This window comes from Gorilla gorilla, chromosome 19 (genome assembly GCF_029281585.2).
Source record: "Gorilla gorilla gorilla isolate KB3781 chromosome 19, NHGRI_mGorGor1-v2.1_pri, whole genome shotgun sequence".
Taxonomy (NCBI): Eukaryota; Metazoa; Chordata; class Mammalia; order Primates; family Hominidae; genus Gorilla; species Gorilla gorilla.
In genome coordinates this window covers 79,163,603-79,182,376 of record NC_073243.2, presented here as the reverse complement: position 1 = coordinate 79,182,376, position 18,774 = coordinate 79,163,603, and the positions used below count along the sequence as shown (strand labels likewise).

At 41.7% G+C, this 18,774-nt stretch overlaps 1 protein-coding gene across 3 annotated transcripts in view; it reads left to right on the top strand.

The window, feature by feature from the left end:
* Positions 1-18,774, top strand: part of ADAMTS12 (ADAM metallopeptidase with thrombospondin type 1 motif 12) — a 374,077-nt gene that overhangs the window by 336,561 nt on the left and 18,742 nt on the right. For all 3 annotated transcript variants that reach the window (XM_019013727.4, XM_055367552.2, XM_063700811.1), the window contains 2 exons: positions 11,657-11,833; positions 14,898-15,041. In XM_019013727.4, the coding sequence (XP_018869272.4) occupies positions 11,657-11,833; positions 14,898-15,041 (321 nt within the window). The remainder of the gene's footprint in view (positions 1-11,656; positions 11,834-14,897; positions 15,042-18,774) is intronic.

The following is an 18,774-nucleotide window of genomic DNA, read 5'->3' as shown; positions in this document are numbered from 1 at the left end:
CTTGGAGGTAGAGAAGGTGGGGATGGGTTGGAAAGGGAATCTTATATAAGCACTTGCTAAAGTCGTTTTTTTTTTCTTTTTCTTAATTAAAGTTCTAGGGTACATGTGCACAACGTTCAGGTTTGTTACATATGTATACATGTGCCATGTTGGTGTGCTGCACCCATTAACTCATCATTTACATTAGGTATATCTCCTAATGCTATCCCTCCCCCCTCCCCCCACCCCACAACAGGCCCCGGTGTGTGATGTTCCCCTTCCTGTGTCCATGTGTTCTCATTGTTTAATTCCCACCTACGAGTGAGAACATGCGGTGTTTGGTTTTTTTCCTTGTGATAGTTTGCTGAGAATAATGGTTTCCAGCTTCATCCATGTCCCTACAAAGGACATTTACTTATCATTTTTTATGGCTGCATAGTATTCCATGGTGTATATGTGCCACATTTTCTTAATCCAGTCTATCATTGCTGGACATTTGGGTTGGTTCCAAGTCTTTGCTTTGTGAGTAGTGCCGCAGTAAACATACATGTGCATGTGTCTTTATAGCAGCATGATTTATAATCCTTTGGGTATATACCCAGTAATGGGATGGCTGGGTCAAATGGTATTTCTAGTTCTAGATCCCTGAGGAATCGCCACACTGTCTTCCACAGTGGTTGAACTAGTTTACAGTCCCACCAACAGTGTTTTTTTTTCTACCTTTCTGCTGCCCTTTTACCTCTTATAAAATCAGGGATGAGCAAATCATGGGCATTACCATAGGCCAACTTCAAGTTACACCAAAGTCTTAGAGGTACAGAGTTTTTATTAACCCACATGTGGTAACCCACCTGTCCTTTCTCTTACAAGATAAACCAGAAAAGTTAAGTTTGGGTTATTAATTGCTTCTCCAGCATGCAATGCTATTTCTATATTACTTCAATTTAGCATTTTAATGAATAATCCTATATTATCACATATATAATTAAATCATGAATCACCTGTGCTTTACAAAGCAAATATATGGTTTAATCTTCCAGACCCAAAATGAAACAAAAGCTGAGATATAAAGAATAATTTGGTCTTTAAAAGCATACTCCCTGCACTGATCTTCTTATTTATTTTTATTTTTATTTTTTTGAGATGGAGTCTCGCTTTGTCACCCAGGCTGAAATGCAATGGCGTGATCTTGGCCCACTGCAACCACTGCCTCCCGGGTTCAAGCGATTCTCGTACCTTAACCTCCGAGTAGCTGGGATTACAGGCATGCACCACCATACCAGGCTGATTTTTGTATTTTTAGTAGAGATGGGATTTCACCATGTTGGCCAGGCTGGTCTCAAACTCCTGACCTCAAGTGATCCGCCTGCCTTGGCCTTCCAAAGTGCTGAGATTGCAGGCGTAAGCCACCACACCCAGCCATACTGATCTTTTTAAAGTGCAATTTTACCATCTTTGCTAATCTTACTGTGATTACTCATTTTGCTGTGCTGTCTCCATAGTTCCTTGTGAAAAGAATGTATCAGGTTTTCAAATTAGTTAGCCTTGGTGCTTTGAGACACTAACTAGGCCTGATCTGCTTCTCACGCTGGACTAGGGCTTAGCCAGCTCTTGGGGGATAATTCAGGGCTATAAGACACTGGTCAGTGGTGAGATTGAGGGCCAGTTGGCAGGTAGGGAGTACAGAGGTGTGAGCTGTGCATATACCTGTTTGCCATACATGATCAACCCTAGGAAGCCTGGTAGGCCCCTGTCTTCTCTCCAGGGAGCTGGTTCCTCTTGATAGTTGACACACAGGAGAAAGGAAAAGAAAGAGCTACCCAAGAGGTTTAGGGAAGCTGATGTCACCTCTAGACATTTGTTTCTTCATCTAGTGAAGAGCTCATGTCCCCAGACAGACAGGACCCAGAGGTGTTGCACTGGGCATTTCTGTCTCTGGTTCTCCTGGCAGACTTACCATCAGACAGGAACATGGGATGCTACTGTCTGATGGTCGGTCTTTAGGACCCTTTCCCAAAGCAAGGCTCTGGTCTTTGGAAGAGAGGGATTGTGAGGCTACTCCTTGAGAAAATTACCACCTTCTTTCTCTTTCTATATAATTTTTCTTTCAAGAATCGATACTGGTCTTTTTTATTTCTCTTCCAACTCATAACAAACTCAGGATCTGAAAAGGACTGAAAGTTTGGCTACAACTTCTCTTCCATATCCAGAGAAATCTCAAGAAACATCTCATATCCCTGAGCTTGCCAAATGTTGACCAAGTCCTAAAGTTCCACTTTCCTGTCACTGGGAATAATCATTTCGTTGGAAATTACATGACTCATGAAAAGGAAAGATGTGTGAAATAGCTTGTGTTTTGAAAAGGTCAGCTCCAGCCTGAGGGAGTCTAGCCAGTGCAAACCCTGGATGAGAGATTAGCAAGCTCATCTCTGGGGTCCGGCCTCCTAAGGAAAAGCCTGGCTTGACTCCTTGCCTGGCCTATAGGGTCTCATGCCCCTCTCTTTCTCTCTTTCATGGCCTTTAGGGTTGCAGATATATTGATTAATCTCTGTAGTGCCCTGAGTGGTTTTGTAGGAGTTATTTCTGACACATCATCAAATTCAGCTAGAATGAGGTAACTACTATATCTAAAATATAATCCTCAAAATTACTGTATTCCTACCAGTAAAGAAAGTGTCTCTTTTATTAGATAATAGATAAACCTTATATCAAAGATGCTATTTAACTACTGATGGTCAGTTGCCCTGATTTTTGTTTTTTCTGACTACTATTATGGGTATTGCATACATCAGCAGTCCCTAACCTTTTTGTCACTAGAGACCAGTTTCGTGATCTCTACAAAATTATTTTTCCACGGACTGGGGGAGTGGTTTTGGGATGATTCAAGCGCATTACATTTATTGTGCACTTTATTTCTATTATTATTACATTGTCATATATAATGAAATAATTATACAACTCACCATAATGTAGAATCAGTGGGAGCCCTGAGCTTGTTTTCCTACAACTAGATGGTCCCATCTAGGGGTGATGGGAGACAGTGACAGATCATCAGGCACTAGATTTTCATAAGAAGTGTGCAACCTATATCCCTTGCATGCACAGTTCACAATAGGGTTTGCATTCCTATGAGAATCTAATGCTGCTGCTGATCTGACAGGAGGTCGAGCTCAGGCAGTAATGTGAGCAATGGGGAGCAGCTGTAAATACAGATAAAGCTTTGCTTGCTCGCCCGATGCTCACATCCTGCTGTGCAGCCTGTTTCCTAACAGGCTGAGATATAACAGACTGGGGGATTGGGGATCCCTGGCATACATGGCTTGTCTTTCCTAAAGATATTAACTTAAATCTTGATTATTGAGACCCCTTTTTTCTAATTAATTTTTTTTTGAGATGGGGTCTCACTTTGTCACCTAAGCTGGAGTGCAGTGGCCCACTCACAGCTCACTCCAGCCTCAACCTCCTGGGCTCAAACAATACTCCTGCCTTAGCTTCAAGTAGTTGGAGACCCCTTTTTCATATGGATGTCTACAGTCCAAATCACGTGCTAGGAAAGATTTGAAGGCCTTCCCTCTGAGCTTCGCTAATTCTGATAGGCCTTTTATGCTCTCTTTGTGGCAGACCTCCAAAATCCAGAGCAGGAAAGAGGATCCCTGGTTTTGCCTTTAAATATCCAGAGAGTTTAGATTCTGCCAAATTGATCATTTGCCTTTTCACAGATACTTTCTCAGAAAGAAAAATTCTAATTTTACCTGGAATTTTCTACATTATTCCAGCAATCTCTCCTCCAGATCCAGAAACACTTTAATTCTCATAGGATGACAGGGTATGTTGCAGCCTCACCTGAACCCACAGGTATCATACCTGAGGCATCCAGGTTACTCACCAGGAACTTCTACCACTGTGATTGCTGTCTGGATTGCAATTGTTTTACTGGCTTATTTCTCTCATACCGTTCTTCTTGATGAAGCCTGATAGAACTGCTGTGAACATTTTCTCATATACATATGTCAGGTTCATGACTACACCAAAGGTCATGTTGCAGTCTGAAGGGAGTGGGTGGATGAGCAGAAAGAACACTTGGGGGCCACAGGCTGGTGAAAGATTATTTTATTCAGCAGCAACTCTCATCAGCAGCTTTTTCACACTGTCCGCCCCATCTGGGCTGCTTAGTCCGGCTCCCACACACAGCTTCATGGCTGGCTTTCCCTTGCTTTCAGGGTCAGCAGGTTAACTCTTTCTTTCTCTCTGGGCATGAGCAAGCCGAGCTGTGTCCTGGCTCCCCTCTGTCCATCTTTGCAGATGGACAACTTTGGCTCTCTCTCTTTCTCTTGGTGCAGTGTGACCACACTGTGTCAAACATGGCAGTTATACCTTTTACAGACAACAGTGGCTTAGAGCCAAGTGATGGCCTTCCCACGTTATGGCTCCATGGCTGTGATAACAAGTGGAGTTACACACCTGTACTCTAAACTTGCTGAGTCACACAGGATGCAAACATCCTACCTCGGCCTATCCTTCACCAAAGCACAGCCATGTTCCTTACAACATGACAGAGGACTGAGACATTCAGATCTCTACCTTTCCAGTGTCTGGAAGTAGTTTATCACAGTGGCTTTCCTCCTCTTCGTGCATTAATCTGTCTGAAACAAAATCAAGGTTGTCATCCTCAGTTTTCTCCCAGAGGCAGTCTTGGAAAAATGCAATTATGCAGTGTTGAATCCCAGAGGGGTCTGACTTGGAATCAGATGTATCTGGCATGATAACCTACTCTGTCACTAATCAGTATGTGACACTGGCCATTCATCTAACTACTTAGGAGCTTTAGTTTTCTCACCCCTGAAATGAAGTGGATGATATTGCCTCTACTTACTTTGTAGAGTTGTAAGGATCAAAAGAGAAAATGTGTGCAATGAACTCTGTTCATGATAAAAGACTAAACAAGGCCCTGGACAAACATCGAGCTCTAGGTAAAGTTAGGGCTGGCTATTGGACACTGACTTATCTCTTGCTTCCTGGACTTGGGGCAAGAGGCCTGTGGACAGGTTAGTGAAGTAAGCCCTGCCAATGGAGAAACTGGCCTGAGAAGGTGTTCACTCCCCAGTACTACGCAGTCAGGGTGCTCAAAGTGTTCCTGAACTCTGGAGGACTTGACCTACTGTGGGTGGTAGTACTGCCACGTGTCTGACATTGCATGGAAGCTTTGGATAAACAATTTTATTTTTACCATAATACAGGACTTTATAATTTCCACTAAGGAAACTAGGGCTTAGAGTATTTAAATCACCAATATATACTTGATCACAAAACTAATATTGAATGGTCTCAATTCTAAGAAACCGTCACCTGGGGGATAATGTCATTTTAATTACAGCTTTTCAGAAAAAAATGAAACACTACACAATTAATACGTATATCAGCTGTAGGACACATGCCAGTTTCAGAATGTTAAAATTTGTATGGGGGAGGCTGGGCACCGTGGCTCATGCCTATAATCCCAGCACTTTGGGAGGCCAAGGCAGGCAATCACTTGACCTCAGCAGTTCAAGACCAGCCTGGGCAATATGGCAAAACCCCATCTCCACTGAAAATACAAAAAAACTTAGCCCGGCTTGGTACAGCACATGCCTGTAGTCCCAGCTACTCGGGAGGCTGAGGTGGACGGATCACTTGAGCCCAAGAGGCAAAGGTTGCAGTGAGCCAAGATTCCGCCACTGCATTCCAGGCTGGGCAGCAGAGTGAGACCCCACCTTAAAAAAAAAAATCATATGGAAGAAAGAGTGATTCTTCTGATGGAAGAAATGTAGTAAGAGATAATAATGAGCTTGAAAAATCCTCAGCTGGGTTTGACAGCAAAACGATGCATCATCTGCACAGCTCCATACACTTCCTCACTGATATTTTGTCTGTTTCTTCTGAAGTTTTGGCAACTGCTAATTTGACAACCCCTTTATTACTTCAGTTAGAATGAACATTGCCCTTTTCATAGCTAAGTCTAGCAGATCTTGATTTATTTCTGAAGTGAATCAGAAAGATTTTTACTTTTTTTTTGTAATAATCTGTCTTCCCACATAGGCAACGTTGCCTTTTTATTTTAGCGGTAACTTTATCATCTAAGTTATTTGCTGGAAAGTAACAGGAAGTGACAGCCTTTCCTTATGGCCTTGGATTTCATGTATTTGCTAACTAGTCCTTCTGTCTTATTCTAGTTCTTGTCTCCATGTTTATTGAATTTTACAGATTGTCTATGGCAGTACTGCATTTTATGGACCTGAATTTTTACAAATGAATGAAATGGGGGAATAGCCTTTGTTTTGCTAAATACAGACAAACCATACTTTCATACACAGCATGTTCCCAGAAACATTTACTAAAGTCCAGTGTGCAAAAGTCAAAACCTAGAATTGTATGTTATAGGAGAGCTTCTATCCTATGAAGGCAAAAATTGAGTAGCAGAAAGATGAATCATACACTGAATATCCCTACATTTATTTTACTGTTATAATTTTTTCTATGTCTAAACCATCACACTCTCTTGACACCCCTGAGCATTTCAGATTAAGAGATTCTCAAGAAGAAGTGGTTAGAGGAGTGGCAATTAAATAGAAGCCTTTAGGAGCATATAAGAAGTGACCCCAAGACCACCAATGTCCAGACCACAAGGTTCTCCATGATGGTGTCCACCCATCTTTCTCTGTCTACCCCTACCCCCTGCTCTAGCATTCTGACCAACTTACTGTTCCCAGACAAGCCATGTGGGTTCACAGTCTCTGTGCATGCCATTACCTCCACTTCAAATGTCCCCCACACTATTTTGCCAGCCACATGAGCATTTACTCATTAAGATTCAGCTCAAGCTTTGACTCCTTTATTTAAGCTTTTCTTGACTTCTTCAGGCGAAGTTGACTGTCTCCTCCTTTGTGTCCTCACTAGATTGTAGACAACTATGGCATATAATCTTTATTTCTTCTATTCATTTATGTGAATTCTCCTGCCTCAGCTAGATTGCAAACCACTTAGGGTAGAGATACAGAGCTTGGAACATAGTAAGTGCTCAATGAAGGGAAGGTGGGGTGGGGAGAGGGACAGGCAGACCCATGAATTTTGATGCTGTTCCGCTTAGAATTTTTGGAATAAATTTTTTTAACTTTTATTTTAAGTTCAGGGCACAAGTGCAGGTGTGCTACACAGGTAAACTTGTGTCATAGGGGTTTCTGGTACAGATTATTTCATCTCCCAGGTATTAAGCCTAGTGCCCATTAGTTATTTTTCCTGATCCTCTCCCTCCTCCCACACTCCACCCTCCATTAGGCCCCAGTGTGTGGTGTTCCCCTCCATGTGTCCATGTGTTCTCATCATTTAGCTCCCACTTATAAGTGAGAACATGTGGTATTTGGTTTTCTGTTCTTGTGTTAGTTTGCTAAGGATAATGGCCTCTAGCTCTATCCATGTTCCTGCAAAGGACATGATCTCATTCTTTTTTATGGCTTCATAGTATTCCATAGTGTATATTACCACATTTTCTTTATCCAATTTATCATCGATGGGCATTTAGGTTGATTCCATGTCTTTGCTATTGTGAATAGTGCCACAATGAACATATGCATACATGTGTCTTTATAACAGAATAATTTATATTCCTTTGGGTATATACCCAGTAATGGGACTGCTTGGTCAAATAGTATTTCTGTCTTTAGGTCTTGAGGAATCACCACACTGTCTTTCACAATGGCTGAACTAATATACTCTCCCACCAGCAGTATGTAAGCATTCCTTTTCCTCCACAACCTCATCAGCATCTGTTATTTTTTTACTTTTTAATAATAGCCACTCTGACAGATGTGAAATGGTATCCCATTGTGGTTTTGATTTGCATTTCTCTAATGATCAGTGATATTGAGCTTTTTTTCATGTGATTGTTGACCGCGTGTATGTCTTTTTTTGAAAAGTGTCTGTTCATGTCCTTTGCCCACTTTTTTATGTGGTTGTTTGTTTTTTGTTTTTTGTTTTTTTTGTATAAATTTAACTTCCTTAGAGATGTTGGATATTAGAGCTTTGTCAGATGCATAGTTTGCAAAAGTTTTCTCCCATTCTGTAGGTTGTCTGTTTAGTCTGTTGATAGTTTCTTTTGCTGTACAGGAGCTCTTTAGTTTAATAGATCCCATTTGTCAATTTTTGCTTCTATTGTAATTGCTTAAGAACAAAGGTGGAGGCATCAGCCTAAGAGACTTCAAAGTATACTACAGGCCTACAGTAACCAAAACAGCATGGTACTGGTAAAAAACAGACACATGGACCAATAGATCAGAATAGAGAACCCAGAAATAAGACCGCACACCTACAACTATCTGATCTTCGAATTATTTTAAGGGTCTTATGAATGTGTTTAGCATAAGGCCAGAAAGGAATTCTTTCCATATTTCAGAAAGAATTATTTTAAGGGTCTTATGAATGTGTTTAGGAAAAGGCCGGAAAGGAATTCCTTCCATATTCCAATTTAGTATTTGATGTATAACTTTGAGAGGAAGAAAGTATTCTGAAATCAAAACAGAGCACAAACTCAGTGATCTCATATATTTATGACACTCTAGAATGCTGGGATAGTTTAATCATCTAGTTTATCCTCTTTTGAATACCAATGGAGAAATGGAGGCTTAGAGAAGTGCAGTGATTGATCTGCAGTCACATAGCCACTTGATGCCAGGGTCATAGATGGAGTTGGTCTGTTAGTCCCCCAGTCCTATGTTTGTTAGTTGTGCTATACTTCTCTGAATACTCTGTAGGAGTCCAGCCTGGGAAGTGTATTAGGATTTCATAAATCAAAAATAGCACAAGAAAGAAAAGGTTTTGATTTCATTTTACCTCTGCCAGTGGCCCCAGTAAGCTAAGGATATTTTTCATTCTAACTCAATTTGCTTTGCAAATCACAGGAATTAAACAAACTGATGTAGTGATGTGGTAACTGGATACTATCAGACCTGTTTGGTTTCAACAGGGCATTTACCAGTCTTTCTGTTCTCATTAGCCTGCCTCTTGTCATCAGTCTGGTTCGCAGGCTTTACATTAGGAAAACAGGAATACAAACGGCCTTCCTCTCAGGCAATAAGAAAATGAATATAACATAACAATTGTCATTCAGCACACAAAAGCAAAAGAGCATTAGGACTGGAGTGACTTAATATGCTGTCACTTCCCTCTTGCTAACAGAATCAGAGGCTCTTTTGAAAATGGAATAGAATAATGATAGATTTAGTGAGTGTCTTCCCTTATTACTGACTTCAGCCTATTAATAAATTTTATTTCCCACTGAATGTGCACATGCTCTTGACAAAAGAGTAATGCTAATTTGAAAAATAAATTTAGGAATAACAGATTATAGCAACAAATAGAAAATAAAAAAGTAAAATCTCATTTTATGCTTATGTCTTTTAAATCCCCTTTTCCTAATAAAACGTACTCTTGTTTTAACTATGGGCTATTTCCTGGAAATTTATTTTGTCAGACAAATAGTTGCTTTGAGTGGAAGCTATTAGCATGCTTTCTCATTTGTTCTATGGCAAATTTTAAGTTTGCTGTTACTGTTTTTCTTTGTGTGCTTACTGTGTGGCAGGAAAATAAAGTTTTTAATTTGCACTTTTGGGAAGCTGTTGGCAAGTATTGCTTATTTCTGATAACCTAACCACACTTGATTTATGGAAGTACCAGAGCATCAGTCTGCCCCCTCATCACATGGGCCCATGTGTTTCCAAAATACAGACCAATGTTTCAAGTCAGGTGACTTGGTGAAATCTGCCAATCAGAGGAAGAAAGGGGAGCAGTATTTTGGGGTCTATGTCTACTGAAAAGTCGTGAGGAATTTTCTTTCCTCAACCACAGCCCTAGAATCATGGCTATTCCACCATAGCCAGAAAGACAGCATGGTCTTTTACCCTTCAGAGAGAAGAGCCAGATGAAAATATACCTTACAGCAAGGGATACCCTTTCTTGGTGACTTGTTTCCTTGGCCAAGACTGCCAATGAGATCATTGATGGAAGGATTCAGAGGGTAAAGAAGCACATTCTTTATCCTATGATTACTGGAGATCTCTTTAGCCCACTGGGAGCCCTCCCAGCTGGCATTTTCTCATAATTCAATGTTGATTCAACAGCTTCATAATGGCCATCTACACTGTGTCTGTCCCTGTGCTAGGGATCCATGGTGCGATGTGGAACAGGGCAGGGCAGGGCAGGCTCTGCTTTCATGGCAGTGATGGATAGTGGAAAGGATGGACAAAATCAATCAAAGTTGCTCTGCAGTTTAGCTTTGTGGGATGAAAACAGAAGAGGAGCTGAGACAAATTACAAGAGAAATCACCTCCTTTAGATCAGGTATTCCATGAGGACCTCTCAGAAGAGGTGCCATTGAAAATGAGGCATAAAAAAAAAAGCAGTGGTGGGTAATGCAGAGAATACAGGAAGGAACATTCAGGACATGGGAACCCCAAGGACATTGTATTAAGCCGAGGAGAACCTGGGGAAGAACCTGGGCTGACGAGCACAGATGTTAGCCTCCATCCCACCTACCTCGGGTCCCCACCTCAGTGTGGGCAGTAACAAGACTGGTCAGGCCAGTTCTGGCCATGAGACACCAGGCTGCAGAGGGAAGATAAGCAGAAGGCCTATGGCAAGCACTGAGTTCTAAACAGACCAGAGAGCAAGTCCTAGAAGCACAAGTTATGATCAGATAAAATCTTTGTAGGTCAGGGAGTGGGGAGCTGCCAAAATCCAAGAAGTCAGAGAGTCAACAAAAGCAGCACTCTGGAACAGGCTGTGCAAACTTGGTTGTAGGTGACCCAGACCCATCAGTGTTTATCACGGTCCAAGGGAAATCAGCAGCCTGCTGGCGAACCTGGGCTGCTGCACAAGGGGTGGGGTCAGAGAGGAAGGGAGTGAGTAGGGCCTGTGTAGTGGCTATCGGGGGCAAGTGCTGAGAAGACTCTCAGTGATGGCTGCAGGTGATGGCGCTGCAGGAGGAATGGTGACGGTGGGGGCAAGGACAGGGTTTGCTCACACCCATGAGTCAAACCACTGAGTAGTTAATTCAGTTTATTTCCCTACTCAAGGCCCTTCATGAGAGAGACATAGTAACCTATTCTGCATCCAGCATCATAGAGAAAACCAGTATTCTGAAGGAAAGACGGAGAAGACTTAGCAGCCATGCCCACTCCTGGGAAGGGATAGGCAGGCCACTCTGCCTCTAGTGAATACTGACTTCCAGACGGAGCAGCCACCCACTGGGGCAGATGCTGTGCCAGCAGGCACTCCAGCCCCAGGGTCTATAATCTCCCCACAGCTGGGAGGTAGCAGTTATGATCCCAGTTTAGAGATGGGACACCTGAGGCTCAGCGTACTTCAGTGACAGGCCCAAGGGCTCAAGACTAGCGAGTGGCAGAACTGGAATTCTCATCCACCTCTGTTGGCCCTCAAAACCCTCACACTCCTATGCATGTGTTTGCCGACATCGGGAGCTGCTGGGGTGCCTCCTGCTCTGTGGTGTGGGAGGGAAAGCAGGATTCACCGGAACTAGACCTAACCCCTCTTTATGACTGAATGCCTGGCACCTCCACGGCTGAGGGGAAGGAAGGGAGGCCTGATGCCAATGACTCAGAGATCGCCTTTGATTTTTCTCTCCATACAGTGCTCCAGAAACTGCAGTGGGGGCTTCAAGATACGCGAGATTCAGTGCGTGGACAGCCGGGACCACCGGAACCTGAGGCCATTTCACTGCCAGTTCCTGGCCGGCATTCCTCCCCCATTGAGCATGAGCTGTAACCCGGAGCCCTGTGAGGCTTGGCAGGTGGAGCCTTGGAGCCAGGTAGGTCCCCCAGAAAGGGAGAGATGTCCTCACACAACCTGGCAAGCCATGAATCTCGGTGTTACTGCATAAGTGTAGAAATCAGGGAAGACCACACCTGTGTCCTGCCAATGACTGGCCTCTGTTCAGTGACCCCACCCTGTATGTGAGAAGCTGAATGGGTCTAACACTTTCAGGAGGTGAAAAAATTCTATGGAGAAGACAATGTGTTATAGTTTTAATCACAGCAGTTCAGTGTTGTGTTGCCACCTGGTCTCCCAATGGATATACTGGGGAATTGGTGTCCTTGCAGGGAAAATGAACACAGTGGGATGATTTGAACAAGGACGAATCTGATGAGAGCCACTTACAGACAGAGCCTAACATGACTCTCTGAGGCTTCTGCAGTCAGGCTGGGAGAAACAGCCCTATCTTTTCCACACAGTATAATATTAGAGTTTCATCTCTTACATCTCTCAGATCACTGTACAAACAACGAGTGTGTGAGTGTGTGTGTGTGTGTGTGTGTGTATGTGTGTGTGCTCTCTTTATGAGGGCCCTGGCTCTGCTGGGTCTTAGTTTTACTTTGGCACATGAAAACAAGGTTATTTGATGAAGTTCTTTGGTGAAGTGTGATGATCTCATTTTTCAACAGTCAAATGTTTAAATATCTCAACAGCTAAAACATACTCCCAGCTACATCCACAAATGATAGAAAGAAGGCCAAAAAATAAAAATAAAAGAGGAACCCTGCATATTTTGAGTGTGTCCAGGAGCTAGGCACTTTCCCTATGATACTTGGTTTAATTATCTCCATGACCTGGATGGTAGGCATTTTTAACCCTATTTTATAGCGGAAGAAATTGAGACTTAGGTTGAGAAACCTACCTGAGACACACAATGAGAAAATAAATGGAGTTTTAATTCAAACATAAGGCATTCACAACCAGAAAGATTTGATTGCTCACCTTTGATTGCCCATCTTTATCCTGCTATGCTATGGAACTTAGCCCAATGGGCATTGAGCGAAAAGTGAACTAAGGAGAAAGAATGAATCAATAACTATTTTGGGGGGCACCTACCATGTGCCGGTGAAGGGAAGGCAGAGAATCCCAACCTGAGGCTACAGAGTTAGTGTCAAAGCCTGTGCAGGACTGAGCCCCGAGTGACTTACCACCCACCGGCCAAGCATCCACACTGATTCCTGAGGCTCTGGGCCACTAGCTAGAGTTTTCTGGGGCAGCAGCCACCACTGTCCCCTCTTCATCCTCCTTCCCCTGCCTAGTTCTTGAGTACATGAAGTGCCTGCTCCTCCCAGGCTCTGAACCCAGACCTCCAAACTCTCCATATGTGCTGAGCCTGGCCTGGACCTGTTCAGGCAGCAGCTTCCAGAATCCAGGAATTCACAGAGGAGCTTAGATTGCCCTGTCAGAGAAATGACATTTGCAGGCGATCAAAGATGAGCAATCAAATCTTTCTGGTTATGAAAAAGATCTATTCTTTATGTTTCCTCTGTAGCTTCTCGGATCCCCATCAGGAACCTGTTCCCTGAAGCCCTTCTGTCTCTCTCCTTTCTAAATTGCCCTGTTTTGAGCAAACCAAAAAGTTGGTAGAGTTCCCTCTTAAGCAGTAGTAGAGATAGAAAATGTAAAAGTCAGTTGAGTACCCAGAGCTGCTCTTAAGGGATTGGGCATCTTTAGGTACTTTACTTACCCGTGGTGCTGACTGCAATCTTGCCCGTGGTGCTGACTGCAATCCTGGGAATGTTACGAACCCATCTGGCAAGCATATTGGCCCGCCTCGACTACCCTCCATGGCAGATGCATTTTAGCTGTGGGACCATCTCTACACCAGTGGTAGTCAAGCTTTATCATGCTTCAGGACAACCTGGAGGGCTTGTCAACACACAGATGGATAGGTCCCACCCCGAGAATGGCCAATTCAGGGGATCTGAGGTGGGGCCTGAAATTTTGCATTTCTAACAAACACTCAGAAGATGCTGAAGTTGCTGGTCTGAGGAGCATTTGAGAACCACTTTTTTGACCCCCTTTTCCTGGAAATTACTTAGCTAGGTGGTGCTGAATCTATGTGCACCTAGGTAGGTATGCACAAGAACTCCAGATGTGGAATTCCTCTCCCTCTCTCCTCAGATGGGGTTAAAAACAGGTTGAATAAGTGGGAAAAAAGTTGATGTTGATTCTCAAAGCTGGAATATTGTGAAGGCACTACGTTAGTTCTTTTATTGAGCAGAAAAGGTTAATTGCATATAATTTCCCTGTTTTCTATGATACTACCACACACATACTACCTGATGTGATGGACATGATGTTTGCAAGACAGCCATAATTATCTTGTTGTTATTGTTGTAACCATGCTAAAACTAAGATTTTTCAAAATGCTTTTCCAAATACTCAAAGAACTTTTCAAATATTCTTGGTGAATTATTTTATTTCCTCCTAAAAAACTCATGCAAATGAGATAATGTATCTTATAGAATTATTCTAGTAAGCAAAAACCTGACATGTTTCAGAATTGTACCCTTTTAGAAATCTGACTTGTCATCTTGAATTTATTTTGTTGTGAGTGTTACAGCCAATGCATCTGAGTCCTGAGCAAATCCATCCATTTTATTACTCCTACTATGGACAAATTTAATTCTAAAACTTTATGCAGTGGAAAAGGAAGACTAAATCTCATTTTAATAGGAGGCAATCAAAATTGTATTGCAAATATGTGCCCCCCTTTTGGGCTGTCAGAGATAATCATTATAAAAAATCTAAATCATTATAAAAAATCTAAATCATTATAAAAAATCTAAATCTTCTGACTCTTCTCCTCCTTATATCTTCAGGATTTGCTTCATCAATATTTCCACCTCTCTTTAATTCTTGTTTCCCCCCCTTTTTTTTTTTAAATAGTGAGTAGTCATTGTAAGGAATTTGCAGGAATGCTATAAATTCCAATACAGATACCAATATTCCTAGTAACACTGTACACAACAAAAATGACAGTACGAAGTTCTTCACTTATCATTAAACATGTCTCCACCTGACTTTTACCTAATCTTGTCACTGCTGTGTATCAGTGCTCCAGGTCCTGTGGAGGCGGAGTTCAGGAGAGAGGAGTGTTCTGTCCAGGAGGCCTCTGTGACTGGACAAAAAGACCCACATCCACCATGTCTTGCAATGAGCACCTGTGCTGTCACTGGACCACTGGGAACTGGGACCTGGTAAGACTTGGTTATACATACTTTTTTTACTTTAGCTTTTTTTTTTTTTTAATACTTTAAGTTCTAGGATACCTGTGCACAACTTGCAGGTTTGTTGCATAGGTATACATGTGCCATGTTGGTTTGCTGCACCCATCAACTCATCATTTACATTAGGTATTTCTCCTAATGCTATACCTCTCCCAGCCCCCCACCCCCCGACAGGCCCCAGTGTGTGATATTACCTGCCCTGTGTCCAAGGGTTCTCTTGTTCAGTTCCCACCTATGAGTGAGAACATGCAGTGTTTGGTTTTTTGTCCTTGCAATAGTTTGCTGAGAATGATGGTTTCCAACTTCATCCATGTCCCTACAAAGGACATGAACTCATCATTTTTTATGGCTGCATAGTATTCCATGGTGTATATGTGCCACATTTTCTTAATCCAGTCTATAATTGCTGGACATTTGGGTTGCTTCCAAGTCTTTGCTGTTGTAAATAGTGCCACAATAAACATACATGTGCATGTGTCTTTATAGTAGCAAGATTTATAATTCTTTGGGAATATACCCAGTAATGGGATTGCTGGGTCAAATGGTATTTCTAGTTCTAGATCCTTCAGGAATCACCACACTGTCCTCCACAGTGGTTGAACTAATTTACACTCCCACCAACAGCATAAAAGCATTCCTATTTCTCCAAATCTTGTCCAGCATCTGTTGTTTCTTGACTTTTTAATGATCACCATTCTAACTGGCATGAGATGGTATCTCATTGTGGTTTTGATTTGTATTTCTCTGATGACCAGTGATGATGAGCATTTTTTCATGTGTTTGTTGGCTGCATAAATGTCTTCTTTTGAGAACTGTCTATTCATATCCTTTGCCCACTTTTTGATGGGGTTGCTTGTTTGTTTTCTTGTAAATTTATTTAAGTTCTTTGCAGATTCTGGATATTAGCCCTTTGTCAGATGGGTAGATTGCAGAAATTTTCTCCCATTCTGTAGGTTGCCTGTTCACTCTGATGGTAGTTTTGTTTGCCATGCAGAAGCTCCTTAGTTTAATTAGATCCCATTTGTCAATTTTGGCTTTTGTTGCCATTGCTTTTGGTGCTTTAGTCATGAAGTCTTTGCCCATGCCTATGTCCTGAATGGTATTGCCTCGGTTTTCTTCTAGGGTTTTTATGGTTTTAGGTCTAACATTTAAGTCTTTACCATCTTGAACTAATTTTTGTATAAGGTGTAAGGAAGGGATCCAGTTTCAGCTTTCTACATATGGCTAGCCAGTTTTCCCACCACCATTTATTAAATAGGGAATCCTTTCCCCATTTCTTGTTTTTATCGGGTTTGTCAAAGATCAGATGGCTATAGATGTGTGGTGTTATTTCTGAGGCCTCTGTTCTGTTCTTTTGGTCTATATATCTGTTTTGGTACTAGTACCATGCTGTTTTGGTTACTGTAGCCTTGTAGTATAATTTGAAGTCAGGTAGTGTGATGCCTCCAGCTTTGTTCTTTTTGCTTGGGATTGACTTGGCACTGCAGGCTCTTTTTTGGTTCCATATGAACTTTAAAGTAGTTTTTTCCAATTCTGTGAAGAAAGTCATTGGTAGCTTGATGGGGATGGCATTGAATCTATAAATTACCTAGGGCAGTATGGCCATTTTCACGATATTGATTCTTCCTATCCATGAGCATGGAATGTTCTTCCATTTGTTTGTGTCCTCTTTTATTTCATTGAGCAGTGGTTTGTAGTTCTCCTTGAAGAGGTCCATCACATACCTTGTAAGCTGGATTCCTAGGTATTTTATTCTCTTTGTAGCGATTGTGAATGGGAGTTCACTCATGATTTGGCCTGTGTTTGTCTGTTATTGGTGTACAGGAATGCTTGTGATTTTTGCACATTGATTTTGTATCCTGAGGCTTTCCTGAAGTTGCTTATCAGCTTAAGGAGATTTGGGGCTGAGACGATGGGTTTTTCTAAATATAAAATCATGTCATCTGCAAACAGGGACAATTTGACCTCCTCTTTTCCTAATTGAATACACTTTAGTTCTTTCTCTTGCCTGATTGCCATGGCCAGAACTTCCAACACTGTGTTGAATAGGAGTGGTGAGAGAGGGCATCCCTGTCTTGTGCCAGTTTTCAAAGGGAATGCTTCCAGTTTTTGCCTATTCAGTATGATATTGGCTGTGGGTTTGTCATAAACAGCTCTTATTATTTTGAGATACATTCCATCAGTACCTAGTTTATTGAGAGCTTTTAGCATGAAGGGGTGTTGAATTTTGTTGAAGGCCTTTTCTGCATCTATTGAGATAATCATGTGGTTTTTGTTGTTGGTTCTGTTTATGTGATAGATTACGTTTATTGATTTGCATAGATTGAACCAGCCTTGCATCCCAAGGATGAAGCCGACTTGATCATGGTGGATAAGCTTTTTGATGTGTTGCTGGATTCAGTTTGCCAGTATTTTATTGAGGATTTTTGCACTGATGTTCATCAGGGATATTGGTCTAAAATTCTCTTTTTTTGTTGTGTCTCTGCCAGGCTTTGGTATCAGGATGATGCTGGCCTCATAAAATGAGTTACAGAGGATTCTCTCTTTTTCTATTGATTGGAATAGTTTCAGAATAAATGGTACCAGCTCCTCTTTGTACCTCTGGTAGAATTCGCCTGTGAACCTTCTGGTCCTGGACTTTTTTTGGTTGTTAGGCTGTTAATTATTGCCTCAATTTCAGAGTCTGTTATTGGGCTATTTAGAGATTCATCTTCTTCCTGGTTTAGCCTTGGTAGGGTGTATGTGTCCAAGAACTTATCCATTTTATCTGGGTTTTCTAGTTTATTTTCATAGAGGTGTTTATAGTATTCTCTGATGGTAGTTTGTATTTCTGTGGGTTGGTGGTGACATCCCCTGTATCATTTTTTATTGTGTCTATTTGATTCTTCTCTCTTTTCTTCTTTATTAGTCTTGCTAGCGGTCTATCAATTTTGTTGATGTTTTCAAAAAACCAGCTCCTGGATTCATTCAGTTTTTGAAGGGTTTGTTGTATCTCTATCTCCTTCAGTTCTGCTCTAATCTTAGTTATTTCTTGTCTTCTGCTAGCTTTTGAATTTGTTTCCTCTCGCTTCTCTAGTTCTTTTAATTGTGATGTTAGGGTGTTGATTTTAGATCTTTCCTGCTTTCTCTTGTGGGCATTTAGTGCTATAAATTTCCCTCTACATGCTGCTTTAAATGTGTTCCAGAGATTCTGGTACATTGTGTCTTTCTTCTCATTGGTTTCAAAGAACGCCTTTATTTCTGCCTTCATTTCATTATGTACCCAGTAGTCATTCAGGAGCAGGTTGTTCAGTTTCCATATGGTTGTGTGGTTTTGAGTGAGTTTCTTAATCCTAAATTCTAATTTGATTGCACTGTTGTCTGAGAGACAGTTTGTTGTGATTTCCGTTCTTTTACATTTGCTGAGGAGAGCTTTACTTCCAATTATGTGCTCTATTTTAGAGTAAGTGTGATGTGGTGCTGAGAAGAATGTATCTTCTGTTGATTTGGGGTGAAGAGTTCTGTAGATGTCCAATAGGTCTGCTTGGTGCAGAGCTGAATTCAAGTCCTGGATATCCTTATTAACCTTCTGTCTCCTTGATCTGTCTAATATTGACAGTGGGGTGTTAAAGTCTCCCATTATTATTGTGTGGGAGTCTAAGTCTCTTTGTAGGTCTCTAAGGACTTGCTTTATGAATCTGGGTGTTCCTGTATTGGGTGCATG